This window comes from Hoplias malabaricus, chromosome 4, assembly GCF_029633855.1.
Source record: "Hoplias malabaricus isolate fHopMal1 chromosome 4, fHopMal1.hap1, whole genome shotgun sequence".
Classification (NCBI taxonomy): Eukaryota; Metazoa; Chordata; class Actinopteri; order Characiformes; family Erythrinidae; genus Hoplias; species Hoplias malabaricus.
This window is the reverse complement of record NC_089803.1, coordinates 49,040,276-49,059,256: the sequence shown is the minus strand read 5'-3', so window position 1 is coordinate 49,059,256 and position 18,981 is coordinate 49,040,276. Positions and strand designations below refer to the sequence as shown.

General features: G+C 41.3%; 1 protein-coding gene across 4 annotated transcripts in view; it reads right to left on the bottom strand.

Annotated features, from left to right (window-relative positions):
• The window catches only part of LOC136695447 (uncharacterized oxidoreductase YjmC-like), a 51,470-nt gene that overhangs the window by 7,203 nt on the left and 25,286 nt on the right, over nt 1-18,981 (bottom strand). For 3 of the 4 annotated variants that reach the window (XM_066669524.1, XM_066669525.1, XM_066669526.1), the window contains 4 exons: nt 6,388-6,486; nt 6,125-6,260; nt 1,166-1,284; nt 878-973 (listed from right to left, as the gene is read on the bottom strand). In XM_066669524.1, the coding sequence (XP_066525621.1) occupies nt 878-973; nt 1,166-1,284; nt 6,125-6,260; nt 6,388-6,486 (450 nt within the window). The remainder of the gene's footprint in view (nt 1-877; nt 974-1,165; nt 1,285-6,124; nt 6,261-6,387; nt 6,487-18,981) is intronic. The other variant, XM_066669527.1, reaches the window with a different exon arrangement.

The window sequence follows — 18,981 nt, the reverse complement described above, 5'->3', positions numbered from 1 at the left end:
GGATCTTCACTCCAGACCTGTTCACTATGGGAGACCCTACTGGGAGCTAACAGCTCCCGATGATATAGCCCTGAAGGTCATGAGACCACACAAGCCCTTCCGCCACGACAAGGCCCTGATCCAGGAAGGAAGGGGAATAACTTAGGAATAGGAAACTTATTTTTTTGTTTTGTTTTGTTTTTATTTTTTGTTTTATTTTTCTTTAGTTTATTGTGTGTACATTTCTTTTACGTACAAGAGGGAGGAATGTTGTATTGTTTTTTCCTTGATCTGAATTGTACCATTTCTCCTATAACGTTTGGACTGTTTTAGAGATCACACATTCCCTGTCTTAAACACCTCTGATAAGAACAGCTGTTAACTTTATGACAGTGCACCAGGAACTCAGATGATGTTTACGACAGTTCCTGGTGCTTCCAGATCCTGTTTAGGTAAAGATCAATCCTTGTGTGAAGTTGTAAAATGGTTAAAAACATGTGTGACTCTTACAAACCATTAGATCAGTCTGAGATTCAGCCTGTGACCAGATCATTCTGAGATCAGTCTGAGGATCAACCAGAACACTCAATAACCAGCATTATATCCAGACTGGTGTCCCCTCTTCACATTGAATCCACCAGAAGACAAGTTTACAACACTTCTGACATCAAATCATAGTTTAATACATATATGCTCAGTCTGAAATAGATGAAAATATACGCATCCACGCTTTTGAAACAATCTGCAGGCATTGAATTTGGATCAAACAAACATAAATTTACAATTAATAAATGTCTGTATAAACAGAATTTATAATTGCTTTAGGTTTTATGAGCATTAACAACTGTCCCAACTTGTTTGGCTATGCAGTTAGCAATTGGGTTAGAGAGAAACTTACTGGTTCCAAGTTTCGGTGGATGGAGAGTAGATCTGCCATTCTGTCACTGAATCCAGGAGCAAAGTTCTCTGGGTTTATTGCCACAAAGCACTGACCCTGGAGTGAACAGTATAATATGCTTCAGGGTAAATACCACCCACTATAGTGCAGTTTATTGCAGGGGCATAAGCATAAGCTAGAACACTTAAGTAAACAAATAAATAAATAAATAAATAAGCAGAATGGGTAAATAACAACTAATACTAGCTTACATATTCAGTGCATTCTTGTGTGTGTCAATGTAAATACCAGGTCAGCTTTGCGGTCAGTCATTCTCCAGGTGCGAATATTCTTGCTGTACTGAGAACCAGAGAGCATCCCACAGAGAACCTCAACCATTAGGCCTAGGCCATAGCCCTTATAACCTCCTAAAACACACACACACACACACACACATGCACATATGCCAGCATTTATCACGTTATTTTATACAACATTTAAAATAACACCCAGTTTGATAATCTTGTCCAATATTCGGAAAGCATACTGTATATTAATGGTTTATTATTTTCCACTTGCTTCAATTATATACAGGATAAGATATTTCACATCTTACACCAATCATTTAACCATAGCACAAAAATTTGGAAATTTGTGTTTGGTTGATTATTTCTTTGTTGTAACAATGCTTTTTGGCAATAAATCTTATACTGTTGGAAAGCCTGTTATTTTCCCTTTTGGTGCCACATTGCTAAGGAACATGCATTTGTCGGATAAGCAGTAGAGCTGAGTATGTGGGTTGAACCCATGAAACATTTGCCAAATTCTCTCTACCAATGCCAAACAGCTTATTTTGTGTGATGATGTGATCTCCCTCACTGGAAAAATGAGGCTTGCCATCATTGGAAGCAGTCTCAATACAGAGAGATTCAGATGAAATTATGCAACCAGTGGCAATCCCAATCTGGGATCGAACTCTATCCTCCAAAATGACACACAGCAGTGTGTAACCAGGCTGGTGATCAGCATGTGGAGGAGGTGCCAGGCTGTGTATTGTTCTTCTACACACTACTGAGGCTCCCGTTTGTTAAATGAATAAATTGTTAAATGGCCAGTATGTCATGTTTCTTCAAATTTCAATCATCCAGTCCATGCAGTCAATGGCAGAATAAGCTGTTTGGCATTGGCAGAGAAGATTTGGCAAAATTTTCATAAAATTAAAATTAAAGAAGCTTTTTGTCATGTCATTTTAAAAACTATGCTGGTTGAATAATGAAAATGAAAAATCCAAACAACACTTTGGCTTTGCTTTTTCTTCATGAACTGGATAAAAAGAGTCAAAATGAAAATGAAAAGAAAAAAGGAAAAATAAAAGTCAAAGTGACGGTTTAAGATTTCGTTTTCGGCTCTGTACGCGTTTTTACTGACAAATCAAAAATGAAAATGAAAAGCGCCATCTACTGCCAATTTTTCATTTTCCCTTTACATTTCCGCTTTTCATGTTCAGGCTGAACAACATACAAATATCTGCTGATTAGCAGTGGGCAGGGCTACCCTCATGGCTTCTTGTATAATCCCCTTGGAGCTGCTGGGCGAACCCTCAGCGATAGCCAAGCTCGGTCACAGCTGTCAGCCGCTTCACCCAGCCAGCCACGTTAAGTGTTTTGGAATGCCCCTATTGCACTCTCTCTCTCTTGCAATGAATGCCCTACATGATTCTCTCAGAGAATGGCTGAACCTAATGTGGCATGGTGAGATCTGCTCTATAAAGACACATCAAAATATGGTGTCAGAAATAAATTAATAAGACAAACAAGTGTTGTAAGCATGGAAGGACTTAAGACACCTCCAGGACTTGACTTACTGCACCAGAACCTTTCAGAATACTGGAGATATTCAGATGTTTGGGCTGTATTTAGCATCTACTGGAAGTGCTAACAAGCCAGCCAAGGTACAGTCCGCACTATTTCTTTATGCAGCCAGCAAAGAGGCAGTTAAAGCTAAGAGCAAAGTCATGATAATTTGGAAAATTGCAAGAATACCTTATCAGAGATCAAGTTGTCTGTGGAATCATATTTGATACAATGAGGGAAAGTATGTTATGAGAAGCTGACATTACCCTTGAAAAAGCAACTCAGCTTTGCCTTGTGGCAGAAACTATTAAACACTGATTAAACAGATCCATGATGAGATCACAATGCGCATGCCTCTGCATGAGAAAATAACCACATAGATGCGTTTTAACATAAGCAGACACATGAAAAATATCAGCCAAATTAAACGAATGTGAGTCAGAAAGACAAAGCAAGTATGTTTAATTGCAAACTATGTGGAACTGAGCATGCATCACCTAAATGCCCTGCTTATGGCAAATAGTGCAAAAATTGCAAGAAGATGAACCATTTTGCCAGAATGTGTAGATCATGGAAAGTGCATGCAGTAGATGATGAGGTCACAGATCAGAAAGCAAGTCTGTTCATTGGAGTTGTGCATGCAAAGACACAGTCACAAACAGATGAATGGACAGTGAAAACAGAAATGTAGCGTAAGCCTATCAATTACAAACTGGATACCGGTGTGCAAGCCAATGTAATTCTTTATGGTACAATATGCAAGTTTAGGGTTTTGGCAACTGAAATTAGATGAAGCCATCTCTTGCCTCTGTACGCTCAGTAATCCTTTTGGTCGCTATTGATTCCTCCGACTTGCTTTTGGAATTCATTCAACTCCAGAAGTATTTCACAGGACAGTGAGACAGCTGTTTGAAGGAATTGAAGGCATTGAAACATATAGATGACCTTTTGATCTAAAGTGAGACTAAGGACAGCGTAATTGCAGATTGAGACAAGTACTGAAGAGTGCATGATCCAAGAATTTCAAACTGAATAAAGAAAAGTGTAAGGTGGGAGGAAATCAATACATGGGTCATATATTCTCAAAAGAAACCAGGCTGTGAAAGAAAGGCAAACAACAGAGCAATTTGTAGAGCAATTTCTGGGTATCGTCACATACCTTGCCAAATTCATTCCAAGCATGTCACAACACACTAAACCATTACATAGTCTTGCCAGGGATGTTGTTACATGGCAGTGGGAACAAACTGAAAACAATGCTCAATGAAGCTCTTTTGCTCATATACTGTAATGTAAGATTACCTGTAAAGCTGTCAGTTTATGCTTCCAAAAACTGATTTGGGTTGGCCCTACTGCAAGGTGACAAGGCAGCTGCATATGCATCATGTGCATTGACTGAAACTGAACAGCGCAATTCGCAAATAGAAAGAAATGATGCTGGAAATTGTGTTTGGGACAGAACGTTTCCATCAGTACATGTATGGAGGTCAATGTGGTGTCCACAAAGCACTTGAATCAATAATGAAAAGGCCATTGAGCAGTGCTCTAGCCAGAATACAGAGACTCTTAATGTGATCTTAAGACACAATTCATTAGACATAGTTCCTGAAAGAGTGATTTCAGATAATGGACCACAGTTCAGCTCTTGTGAATTCCAGGCCTTTGCAAAAGAGTTTGAAAGAGGTGTACAGAATGTTAAACTCATGCTATAAAAGATCTATATCTGTCTTTGCTGAGTCTGAGAACAACTTTAGAGGACATCAGAGCATTATCAGCCCACCTGTTAATGGGTTGACATGTTAGGACAAGACTTGCAACAACATCACAAATGTTGAAACCTCACATGGTCAGTAACACACTCCAGCAGTTGTTGTAAACTAGACAACAGAAACAAAAACGATAATTAAATCAAGGAAGCACATCAGAAATTTCAGATTGGTGACAATATCATAAAATGGCTGTGACTGTGCATGGAATCCAGCCCAGGTAACTGGAATTTTAGATCAGCCAGGATCCTACATCGTAGATGTACAGGTGGACAGGTGTATAGAAGGAACAGAAAGTTTTTGTTGCAATCAAAAGGAAATGGTAACACATCTAAAGGCATGGACAATTAAAATGTGACACAACAAAGTGTGTGTGAAAGCACAAAGGATAAACATGAAATGGACATTCAAAACAAAACACAGCAAAGAAATGTCAGTCCTACAGAGCTTCCAAGTCTGCCAACCAAAACAGCAAGTGGACATATTGTCTCTAATCCTAGAAGGCTTATTGAAAAGTAGATTTCAACTTTATCATGTTGCAGTATGGCAAGCACTATTTTTAAAATCTTTTTTCAGGTCATGGACTTTAGGGTGACGTAAGTTCATATGCTATACTGATTTTTAAAAAAAAATTACTGGACTGCCATTAGCCATACAGCCATTGTCACAGAAGTTTTTCTGGCATTTCAAAAACAGGAAAGCCCAAAATACATACACTTGTCATTGGAAGATGACTGGAGATGCTTTGGTGCTTACATTTCTATAAGAGTCTTACTGATAAAACAATGCTGTAACTAATTCACTGCCCCGTTTATTTTGAGTAACACCTTACTCTGGTGTTCTGGCTTTAACAATCCGGAGATTTTGTCTGTTTTCGTGTAAAGTTAAACAAAATTCTGTGCGGATGTAATTTAGTCAGTAGCTGTGATATGTGTCTGTGTATTTGTGTCATTATTGGGACAGACAAGATGACTTTGTTTGTTAAATATATAGTAGAATACAAAAGGCTGTGTGACAGAAACCTTCTCCAAACATAATGAAGAGACTGTGATAAATATTACCTCAACAATGTTCAACACATTTCTGTTCGAGGCTCCAGTAAAACACTGAGCTGCTCACCGTGCTGGATGGAGATCACGAAATGGAATGTGAAATATGGCTGAACCAACAAAAGACAGTGAAGTGGTGCCACCTTAAGTTTTTTCTGTTAAATATGGCTGAATTAACAGTTCCTATTCGCACATGTGTGTTTCAATATTAGGTGTCTGTCAGTCAGTAATTCAGCGCAAATGCCTCTTCTAGACCGGCCGGGTGCGGGGTGGTCATGATGTGTAAATAATTCACCCTGATTCAGATGTAAAACATGTGGAAGCCACAGTGCGGCACTGATGAGTAAAGACCATAGATAATGGCTGAACCAAAATTTGTGTTGTAAGATCTGCTCTATAACCACACAAAACAACATGGATAACAAGCTAATATTTATCGGGCTAATAGCTAATACATACATACATACATACATACATTTTTTTCCGCTTCTCCATTTCAGGGTCGCGGTGCTAATAGCTAATAGCTGTGTGATATTTTTGGAGTCCAAATGTGCTTTGTGGTATTTCACAGAGTAAGTGTCTGAGAATATCAGAAAAGACCTGTGGTCTCACTCCCTCCCAAAGGCACCAGTCCCCCTCCAGACAACATAGCCCTGGGATCAGTGACGAAACGACCTTCTGCATCACATCCCCAGCCCTCAGGGATAGACATACCATTCCGTGCATGAAGCTCCACCTTCAGAGAGAAATAGAGAAACAAGAGAGATGGTGAAAAAGAGAGAGTGAGAGAGAGAAACACATTAATGATACTTATTTTGTGTGTGTCCATGTGTGTGTATGTGTGTGCATGTGTCCGCACATACTTTTCCAAGGGCAACAGCGGAGGTTGCCATATCCAGAACAAAGCTGTCTCCATTCTTAGCAGGAGCTGCTAAACTAATAGGGTTGGTCCCCACAGTGCACTAAGTGGAGAATGCAAAAACACATTTGACCAGAAAGATAATAAATATTAATAATGACAGCAAAGGCAGTGACATTACCACCCGTTGTATTAGCAGCCAAATTATTAAGTCTGGGTAAATTGAAGTTCTTTGATTTACTTGCAGCCAGTAGAGGGCTGTTCTTTTTACCTCTAAAAGGAAATAGTATATGTATATATTATATATATTACATAGAGCCAGTTCATTTCAGAACATTTAAATGAATTGAAATGCAACAGTTATGATTGTGCAGGAAGACAAGTTTTTATTTACAACAAAACCAAACAAACCAGAGTACAACCATGAGCCAGTGTAGCCATACGTGAAACACTTAGACACAGAAACATAGATCTACACACAAGACCAGACCAAAAAGGTAGCACTGAAACCTAGAGGATATATACACACATGGGCACAGACAAGGAACAGAAAACCTATTGCAAAATCAAAAGACAAATATAAGACAGGGCAAAACCATGGGCAGGGGACTAAAAACAAAACTAGACTTAGGACAAGACAGAGGCAGGAAAAGGAGACTGGACGGGGGACAAAACGCTGGACTGGAACAGGGACAGGACTGGAGACAGGACAGGAGACTGGGATGGAGACTGAACTTGACAGGATGGGAGCAGAAACATTAGACTGAACAGGAGGTAAAACATTAGACTGGAATGGAGACAGGAGAGGAGACTGAACACATGGTTGACAGGAGAAACTGAAAGGAAACAGAACAGCTGACTGGACATTGAACAGAACAGATGACTGGACAGGACTGAATGGAGGAACAGAGACCATAACATTAACAAGGACTGATACAAACACAGTGACAGGAACAGGGACAGAGACTGAACTAGAAACAGGCAGAGGGCTACAGACAGAGACAGACAAAGGACCTAATATAAACATAGGTAAGTGTGCAGGACTGGTATACGTCTATTGCAAAGTCTGAGAAACCAGCCTGGCAAAGTTCTGGGAGTCAGCCGATTTCAGTCCTTGGGGCTGACTCATGAACATGAGAGGCAAAAGGTAACGACACAGGAGCAGAAGTGGCTGGGGCCACTGACATTGAAGCAGAAGAGAATAGGATAGCCAACACTGAAGCAGCCTCAGGAGCCAAGGACAAGAGCAGAAGCGGCTGAGACTGGCAATACTAGACAGAAACAGCCAGACTGCCACACCAGAGCAGAAGTGGCCAGAACTGCCAAAACTGGAGCAGAAGCAGCCTTGGGTGCCGTAATCTCTGGAACGAGGGCAGCAGGCAGTCCTGCAATGAGGTCCATGGAGGCAGGAGGCATCCAAAGATACTTGAGGAACAGGTGCTGATTCTGTTGAGGAATCAGAAAGCACAGTGTGCACACATGAAGAAATCCCAGAAGTCCTTTGACCAAGGGTTCTCATGACATGCGCCCCTGTTAGCCTCACCTCTTCTATCCTGAGGCTTGACACAAACAGCACCAACCCTCAACTCCCCCTCAACAATTTCTCCAGCCTTGATGGGGCAGTCCTGCTAGGGGGAGGCTTCAGCACGTTGCTTTTACTGACTTCTACAGCTTTGGGTTGTGGAGGGTGCTGGTTCCTTCTGCACATACACATCACGTGTGCCTGAAATGAAGGGAGTCTGACATATAGCACACCTGCCCCACAGATTCTGTGTAACACCCACTGTCGGTCTGGATTTCTGTCACAATTGTGCAGGGAGATGGAGAGTTGGACAAAAAAATGCAAGAAATTTTTTATCTAAAACAAAATCAAACATAACACATACTCTGAACATAAACATGGGTAGGACATACAAAACACAAACCAGAGTCATCTAAATATAACTAGGACAGGTACAAACAGAATACAGCCATTTGGATTTGTTGTAAACAAAAATGTCTTTTTATTCTAAATTCTAAATGAATTTTGTATAATATATATGTATTTGTATAATGTATATATACACATGACCACAGACAAGGAACACTTGGGAAGGCACAGGACACTTATTACAAGGCATGACTAGGGCAGAGACAAGAGAGAATACTGGAAAAAACAAAACAAGGCCTATAAAAAGCACATAAGATGAAATATGAATCATTGCAGAAAACAGGACAGAAAACATGACTGCAACAATCTGAGAACAATCAGTATATATGTTTAGCAAAGTTTAGAGAGAACAGTTGTTTTGCTTGTTTTAGAGTTTTTCTCAATTACCAAGACACTTTTCCTGAAACCATGCAACCATTTCTCCAAACTGTAAACACAAAACCCAAATCAGACACTAAATTCACAAAACCTCTGACTGCAGGAGCAAAACCAAGTTATTGCCTCAAAACTGTCCAAGCGGTGCTCCAAACCAAACAATGTTGTCAAATCAGGCCTCGAGTCAATCAAAATGAAAAACAGCACTGAACAGTCATTACACACAACTCAGAAAAAAAGAAAACACAGTGATTAGATCTTGAAACTGTAGAAATAATCTTTACAGTTTTTCTCAATTGCCAAGACACATTTCCTGAAACCATGCATCCATTTCTCCAAGCTGTAAACACAAAACCCAATTCACACACTAAATTCACAAAACCTCTGACTCTTCCTGCAAAACCAAACTATTGCCTCAAAACAGTCCAAGCGGTGCTCAAAATCAAACAATGTTGTCAAATCAGGCCTCGAGTCAATCACAATGAAAAACAGAACTGAACAGTCATTACACACAACACAGAAAAAAGGAAAACACAATGATCAGATCATGAAGCTGTAGAAATAATCTTTATTGTCCACAAAGGAAAATACAGTTTCAAAACAAAACTCGTTTAACAAAAATAAGTAATTATGTACTGTGTAATATACAATACATTATACATTATAACAGAAGTGCATACAATATCTACTCTAGTGCAGCATTATGTTGATGTGCTGGGTCATGCCACAGGACTTAATCTACATTACAGGCCACATTCTCCCTGGCCAGGCAGCATGGGAAATAACCACCATACCAACATAGTATGCCGGATCCATGCTTGGCATGTATCCACCCTATGTCATTACAGGCTAGTTCCATGGCCTGCAAGAGATTTTCCCTGGGTTAGAGATGCCGGTCATAAACCTTCCAACACCATGAAGAGAAGAACTCCTCTGTTGGGTTGAGGAAAGGGGAGCATGGTGGAAGAAAAACATTTAGGAAATCTTGGTTGATATTGAACCACTGTCTGACCTGGACAACATTGTGAAAACTCACATTGTCCCACACAATGACATAGACAGGATGTCCACTATGGTGGACACTGTGAATCTACTCAGGTTGGGCTGAACTCGAAGTCCTGCTTCCCTCATACTCAATCCATGGACAAGAACGTGGTCAATGATGGTTGCCCGTATTTCATCTGAAATTATCATACTTTGTCTCGTTCCTCTTCTTCTTCCTCTTCTTCAACCTCTTCCCCTTATTCTGCCTCTCTGTTTCTATCGAAAGTAAAACTTCTGAGACTGGGACCCTTGTACTGGGACCCTTGTACTGGCATATATTGGTTTCTTCACATCATTTGTCACATGTGTGATCAGTTTAGAGTGGCTGTGTTTAAGATGTGACACTGGTGCTTTATTTGAGTTTCACTTTTGCTACCTTTTGCTACCAGTGCAAATATGTTTTAGTGGGTAAGAATACGTTTGCAAATTGTGTCTTAATAGGTGAAAAATGCTTAAGGTTCTGTCAAATGGGTGACAATTTCAACAAATGGGTTTAGGACACTGAGAATTTGATTCAGACAAAAGAGTTTGGTGTTTTAGCAATTAAGAAAAACTGTAATAAGAATAGAGGAATAAAAATAAAAGTATAAACATATAATTACAAAGAAATGCTTTGGCTATAAAACAGTGCTGCACAGGATAATGTATCTTAGTCTGAATGATCCATATAAGACTTTGCTTTTCTCTATTTTATAGTCAGTGTAAACCTGATTGTGTAGCTGTTTTGTTTAAATTCTCCCAATACAAATTGCACTGTTTATTTACACTACATGCCAGTGTCTCTTGTCTCCCAAATGAAAGCAGTGACAAGAAGATGATTCCAAAAGAGTCTATTATTTTACTCTAACACAGTGGCCAACCAATGATTGCGATCGACAGGTTGATGTCCAAGACCATGCACGTTGATCACGATAAATCATGGCTGCTTCAGTTATCACGTTTAGGTTATACCTGCATAATGTATCTACAGTGGTTCGCTAGCTAGTTAGATAGATAGATAGATAGATAGATAGATAGATAGATAGATAGATACTTTATTGATCCCCAGGGGAAATTCAAGGTCTCAGTAGCTTACAGACTTAGACATCACATACACGAATCACTAAACAGCAATGGACTAATAGAGTTAAAAAAAAAAAAAAAAAAAAAATACCCAAGAAGTTGACAGTGTGCTTAAGAATAATCAATCAACCAATCGTCAGAGTAATCAAACATAGCCTGGCAAGAATCTGTGATACTGTGAGCAGCTGGGGATGATCTCTTTAGTGCAGCATATGATTTAAAAGTTGAAAAGGTGTGGATAATGCAATGGCTATGCAATGTGCAATATAAGTACAGTGCAATAACAGTGCAGTTTCAGAATTAGAAATAAATATATTAAATAAAATAGTGCAAGGCAATTTAGTGCAATGTACCTGTATTAAGTATACACCTACTATTGTAGCTGTCAGATTAAGGTACACATGAGGTAGATGAGTTGGTTGACTTGTCCAGTGGTTGACCTGTCTATTGTCCAGTTAGGTACACATGTGCAATATGGAGGAGGTGGAGGTGGTGGTGGTGTTGGATAGACAGACAGACTATGCAGAGAAGTCCAACTCTCCTCTCCCCTTTAGTGAAGCATTGAACAGCTCAATAGCCCTGGGGACAAATGACTTCCTCAGTCTGTCAGTTGAGCCTAGCAGTGAGCGAAGTCTCCAGCTGATCAAGCTCTTCTGCTTGGTTATGATACTGTGGAGTGGATGGCACTCATTGTCCAAGATGCTAATCAGTTTGTTCAGGGTCCTCTTGTTTGATATGGAAGTGATGCACTCCAGTTCAGCCCCCACCACAGAGCCAGCTTTCTTAACCAGCCTGTCTAGTCGCCCAGCATCCCTCTTCTTTATGCTTCCTCCCCAGCATACCACAGCATAAAAGAGGACACTGGCAACAACAGTCTGGTAAAACATCCTGAGGAGCTTACTGCAGACATTGAAGGACCCCAACCTCCTCAGGAAGTACAGCCTGCTCTGCCCTTTCTTGTAGAGTGCTTCAGTGTTGGCTGACCAGTCCAGTTTATTGTCTAGGTGTAAGCCCAGATACTTATAGGTGTCCACCACCTCCACGTCGACCCCATCGATGGTGACTGGTAGCAGGACAGGCTTTGACCTGCGGAAGTCCACCACCATCTCCTTGGTCTTTGAAGTGTTCAGTTGGAGGTGGTTCAGTTTGCACCATTGCACAAAGACCTCCACCAGGCTCCTGTACTCCTCCTCCTGCTCGTTCCTGATACACCCCACAATCGCAGTATCATCAGAGAACTTCTGCATGTGGCACGACTCAGTGTTGTAGCAGAAGTCAGATGTGTACAGGGTGAACAGGACTGGTGAGAGCACAGTTCCTTGCGGAGCTCCTGTGCTGCAGATCATAGTGTCGGAGAGACAGTTCTTCAATCTCACGTACTGTGGCCGCTCTAACAGATAATCTGTAATCCAGGTTACCAGGTGAGCGTCCACACCCATCTGTTGGAGCTTGTCTCCCAGTCTGAGAGGTTGGATGGTGTTGAAAGCGCTTGAGAAGTCAAAGAACATGATTCTCACAGCACTGTTCCCCTTGTCCAGGTGTGAATGTGTCCTGTGTAGGAGATAAGTGATGGCATCCTCCACGCCCACTTTCTCCTGGTATGCAAACTGTAGTGGGTCCAGTGCATGGCGTACCTGGGGTCTCAGTATGCATAAGACCAGTCTCTCCATTGTCTTCATCACATGTGATGTTAGAGCCACAGGCCTGTAGTCGTTAAATTCACTCGGGTGTGGCTTCTTAGGGACAGGGGTGAGACATGATGTCTTCCACAGTGTTGGAACTCGTCCAAGACGGAGACTCAGGTTGAAGATGTGCTTCAGTGGCTCACCCAGTTCAGCAGCACAGGCCTTGAGCAGCCTTGGACACAGTCTGTCCGGCCCGGCAGCCTGTGAGGAGGTGTTGGTTGGTCGGGCAAGCACACAAGAGCAGTGTCCGAGTCAGTAAGGGGTGGCTGGCATACCACTGCCATCGGAGCTGGATCCGGATCAGGGCGGTGAAACCTGCAGTAGAACTGGTTCAGCTGATTCGCCATGTCTAGATCCCCCTCCACAGAACTGCTGCTCTTTTTGAGGCCAGTGATGGTCTTCATACCATCCCAAACCTCCCTCATGTTGTTCTCCTGCAGCTTCTGTTCCACCTTCTTTCTGTAGTCCTCCTTAGCCACTTTCAGCTTAACTTTGAGTTCCCCTTGTACGCGCCTCAGCTCTGCCATGTCTCCCTCTCTAAACGCCATTTTCTTCCTATTGAGAAGGGCCTTGACATTGCTGGTAATCCAAGGCTTGTTGTTGGGAAAGCAGCGTACAGTTCTCGTGGGAACAACAATGTCCATACAGAAGTTCAGGTAGTCCGTAGTGCAGTGTGTGACCTCCTCTAAGTCCTCCCCACTCTGCAGCACACTCCAGTCTGTGGATCCGAAGCAGTCTCTCAGAGCCTCACCTGCTTCAGGTGTCCATTTCCTGAAGGTGCGTGTGGTGGCTGGTAGCCTCTGTACTTTGGGCTTGTACATTGGCTGTAGATGAATGAGGTTGTGGTCTGACTTCCCCAGCGGGGGGAGTGGCGTGGCACTGTATGCATCCCTCAAATTTGCGTACATGAGGTCTATTGTTCTGTTTTTTTGAGTAGGGCAGTTGACAAACTGGTAGAAATTCGTGAGAGTGGAGTCCAGTGTTATGTGATTGAAGTCGCCCGAGATCGCAAAAAATGCATCAGTATGTTGAGTTTGCAGCCTAGCGATTATTGAGTGGATGACGTCACACGCTCTGTCCGGAAGAGCACGCGGCGGAACATAAACACACACCACAATGGCGTGCGAGAATTCTCTCGGCATGTAGTACGGTCGAAGACTGACCGCCAGTAACTCCACATCCTTACAGCATACAGTCTCCTTCACTGTAACATGTCTGGGATTGCACCATCTGTTGTTAATGTACATCACCAGTCCACCTCCCTTCTTCTTGTCAGAAAGTTTACAGTCTCTGTCCAAGCGAGCCACACTGAAGCCGGGAAGCTCAACGTTAACAGTGGGGATTTGGCTAGTTAGCCATGTCTCCGTAAAGCATAGCAGGCTACACTCTCTGTATAACTTTTGGTTTCTTACCAAGGCAGCCAGTTCGTCAGACTTGTTAGCCAGAGAGTTCACGTTTCCCATAACCATCGAAGGAACTGCGGGCTTGTATCTCCACTTCTTCTCCCGCCGCCTTGTCTTCACTTTAATCCCCGCACGGCACCCTCTAAAGCGCCATAGCTCCTCCGGGATGTTTACGTTAACTCTGCCAGCGTTCTTCCGTAGTGCAATCAGCTGATTCCTTGTGTACACAAGTTTGCTGTCGCTGGGTCGTTGTGATCGGTCCATATCCACAGGATATAATAAAACACTCCTCAAGGTGTGTAACCAAAAAGTTTCAAGATAAAAAAGTAAACAAAGACTTAGAAAAAACAAGCGGAGACGGAGCTACCTCGAGATGCTGCCACTGTCGTCGGCGCCATTTTTTTAAAGTTAAGAGGGACATATAAAGCTGTGGTCACACTGGGTTTGTGTCTGTGAATTTTGACTCATGAATTCATGCCACTGACCAATAATGCTGTAGTGTGATATGATGAATGTGTAATAATTTCTAATAAGAAATTTGACTTTATGATTTGATTTTAATACCCAGACTTTAGCTGGTTTTCAGAGACATCTCCAAGCCACACCAAGCCAAGATTGGAATCTGAGATAAGCTTTTCAGCAAGAACTGGCCCCAAATTTGTGCCTAAAGATCTGTGTCAGAGAATCATAAAAATGACACTATAGGCCCTTTTACGGACAGTTTACGACACAGGGTCTTGGAGGGTCATGCAACTCTTCTCAAATGCAGAATGCAGAGAGACACACAGACTCTACCTTGATTAAAACTGTCTTCTCACACATTTTGAAAGATTGTTAAACAAAACAATTACACATTCCTTGATTCCTTGGTTTACCTGATGAACAAGTTGCCTATGTGTACCACTGTGTGAAATGAATTCCCTTTTAGACAAATCAAAACGGGCGGAATTAATTTATATATGTTTTAAATCACCTTTTTATATGAACTTATGTAGGAACCAAGGTAGCCACATGCTCTGTGCGTTATTTGGTTAAGAATTATGTAAAACATGGTTTGTCTTAATGATGTGTTAACATATAATTTTTATTTCGCAAAAGTATGATTCAAAATCTTGGGATGGTCATTCAACACGAATCGTCTTTGTCTTGTCAAGGGTCATACATTTTATGTGATGTCACTACCAAGGTACAGGAAACAGCCAATCAGGGGCAAGAGAGGCTCCAAAAAATAAAATCTCTGAGGATAAATCAGGTGTTCAAGGCGGGTTTTCTGAACTCTTGTTTAAAACTCTTAAAAAAACTCTTGTTTAAAACTGGGCTTTTAAACTCTTGGTTAAAAGCCCAGTGGCGCGAAATCTCGAGAGGGAAAGAGAGAGAAAGAAGAAGCCCTTCACTTCACTTCACTTCACACGTTTTCTCTTTTAAGCCTTTTTCAAGGATAAAGAGAGAAATGACTCTGGTTTTGAAATGACCCTGCAGATTCCTCTGCAGTCATCAGGCTCTCATGGCTTTCTTCAATAGTCTTGGGCCCCTCAAGTGTGGTCCAGATAGAACAGAAGTTCTATTTTAATTTTATCTCTAGTAGAAACTATAGTAAAAAAGGGCTGTAGTTTATTCCAGCAAAATTCTATGCAACCCATAGCATGAAGGAGACCTCTGACCCTCAAAGTGATGACAGCTTCTGAACCAGTGGCGGAGAAGACAGCCACACGCACCCTCAGAATGACTTTCTGAGATGAGGAGAGACCTGCCAAGGAGAGACTTGCATGGACTTGTCTCACAAGGCAGCAGATCAGCGATGACGGAGAATCCCCACAGAGAACTTCAGAACGCCACCAGCTCTGATGGAAGGGTTGCCATGTCTCTAAAAAGGGTGAGAAAAGGAATGCCAGTGGCTGCAGCTCTACAAGGCCCACGGCTGCAGTGCTCCAGGAAGCCGCACCGGAAAACACAGCACATCAGCAACATACTCCCAGCTATCTCCAGTCTCCAGTATCTCCCGGGATACGTAAGGTCACATGGTTTCATTTCTTTCATGGCTCACGAGGTTGGTGCTGAAAGCTTGCTGGGATAAACAATAGCCTTTCTAGAATTTAGGGTAATTATCATAGAGAAATTCCCTCATATATTAATCTCCCTGCTCCCTCATGTATCGCTGTAATCCATTTCATTATATGAATGTCTCTCATACTCATTACTTGATATAACAATCAATAAACCAGTTGTGTGATAAAATCAATCCTTTTCTTGTACAGAATTATTCTTTCTAGTTCAGATTCAATTTCAGAGCCAAGAACCAACAGTAGGTCAATGAGCATAATTCATTAATAATAATTAATTCTAGCTAATTCTGCTATATAATATGTAAAGTCATCTAACATGATGACCTACTTGTCTAAGCTAAAATTGGACAGGTAAAGACATATTATTTAATGGCTCCCAAAAATGGAGTTTACCAAAATCAATTAAATAATTAATAATTAATAAAATAATAATTACAAACCGGATTCCAAAAAAGTTGGGACGCTAAACAAATTGTGAATAAAAACTGAATTCAATGATGTGGAGATGGCAAATGTCAATATTTTATTTGTAATAGAACATAGATGACAGATCAAAAGTTTTATCTGAGTAAATGTAACATTTTAAAGGAAAAATATGTTGATTCAAAATTTCACAGTGTCAATCAATCAAAAATCAAATCAAAAAAAAAAAGTTGGGACAAGTGGCTGGAAAAAGGAAATTGAGCATATAACGAACAGATGGAAGACCAGTTAACACTAATTAGGTCAATTAACAACATGATTGGGTATAAAAAGAGCTTCTCAGTGTGTCTCTCTGAAGCCAAGATGGTAAGAGGATCACCAATTCCACCATTGTTGCACAGAAAGATACCAGAATGTTGTTACCCAGCGTAAAATAGCAAAGACTTTTAAGTTATCATCATCAACTATGCATAACATCATCAAAAGATTCAGATAATCTGGATCAATTGCTGTGCGTAAGGGTCAAGGCCGTAAAACTCTACTGGATGCTCGTGATCTCCAAGCCCTTAAACGTCACTGCACCTCAAACAGGAATGCCACTATCAAGGAAATAACAGAATGAGCTCAGGAATACTTCCAGAAAGCATTGTCAGTGAACACAATCCACCGTGCCATCCGCTGTTGCCAGCTGAAACTCTACAGTGCAAAGAGGAAGCCATTTCTAAGCAAGCTCCACAAGTTCAGACATTTGCACTGGGCCAGGGGTCTTTTAAAATGGAGTGTGGCAAAATGGAAGACTGTTCTGTGGTCAGATGAGTCATGATTTGAAGTTTTTTATGGAACACTAGGATGGCATGTCATCTGGACCAGAGAGGGCAAGGATAACCCAAGTTGTTATCAAGGCTCTGTTCAGAAGCCTGCATCACTGATGGTATGGGGTTACATGAGTGATTGTGGCATGGGCAGCTTGCTTGTCTGGAAAGGCAGCATTAATGCAGAGAACTATGTTCAGGTTCTAGAACAACATATGCTCCCATCTAGACGTCATCTCTTTCAGGGAAGACCCTGCATTTTTCAACAAGATAATGCTAGACCACATTCTGCAGCAATCACAACATCATGGCTACGTAGGAGAAGGATCCGGGTACTGAAATGGCCAGCCTGCAGTCCAGATGTTTCACCTATAGAGAACATTTGGCACATCATAAAGAGGATGGTGCGACAAAGAAGGCCCAAGACGATTGAACAGTTAGAGGCCTGTATGAGAGAGCATTCCTATTTCTAAACTTGAAAAACTGGTCTCCTCTGTCCCCAGACATCTTTTGTGTGTTGTAAGAAGAAGGTGGGATGCCACACAGTGGTAAAAAAATGGCCTTGTCCCAACTTTTTTGGGATTTGTTGATGCCATGCAATTTGGAAACAACATATTTTCCCCTTAAAATGATACATTCTCTCAGTTTAAACTTTTGATCTGACAAGAACTTCCGGGTCACAGCCTGCCAGCCCAGGACAGACGTGCCCGTGGCTCACCCAAGGAAGCAGATCCTGTGATGGAGAAGGCCACATGCACCCTCGGAATGATCATCTTCTGAGGCTGTGTCTCTGAGCAAAGGACCAGTGGACAAAGGGGAATGGCTGCTGCTGCATTGCAATAAGGGCAACATCTACGAGATGCTCCAGAAAGCCCAGTCCTCTGCTCGCATCGTCTCCACTCATCTCCAGTGAGAATAAGGTCACTGGTTGATTTCATTTCCTAACTCAGAGTTTGGCGTTGAGTTGTATTGCTGAGATAAACTATAGCCCTTTTAGAATTTAGGGTATTTAGGGTAACGCATAATCAATATTCGATATTTGATAGTACATTTAATAAACTAGTTGTGTTGATAAAACCAATGATTGGTTATTTATTTGTGTGTGCACTATTCTTTTATGGACCCTCATTTTGTGGTCAGAAACAACTTCAGAGATAAGAACCCTTCAGCGAATCAATAAGCATAGTTATTAAAAAAAGGTAAAAAAAAGCTACATATTATTTGAATGGCACTCAAATGACTACACTAGTCTCTTTTTCTTTTACGAGTTTATGATTGTTGGCTGTTTGGACTGTCAACAACAGAAGATCTAGTGCTGGTCTGGGGACAAGTCAGTGGGAAATCTTACATTAATTAATTAATTCATTCATTATCTGAAACTCATTCATTCATTCATTCATTCATTCATTCATTCATTATCTGTAACCGCTTATCCAATTCAGGGTCGTGGTGGGTTGTGGAGCCTACCTGAAATCACTGGGCACAAGGTAGGAACACATCCTGGAGGAGGCACCAGTCCCTCGCAGGGTGCTATATATATACTTGACTTAATATGTTTTTCATTTTTGTTTTAATTCTCAATTTTTGTAAAGCTGCTTTGTGATACCATCAGAGTGTAAAATATGTTTAACAATTAAATTTGACTTGACTCATGAATTCATTTTCCAGTAAAGCAGGGTACAACGTTTTGGAAAGAATAGTGCTGTTCAGCTGAACAGGCAAACAAGACTTTATGTTGTGCAGTGAATAATATCTTACCTTGTATTAAGGGAGCAATCATGTACTTGGCTTGGTAAAATAC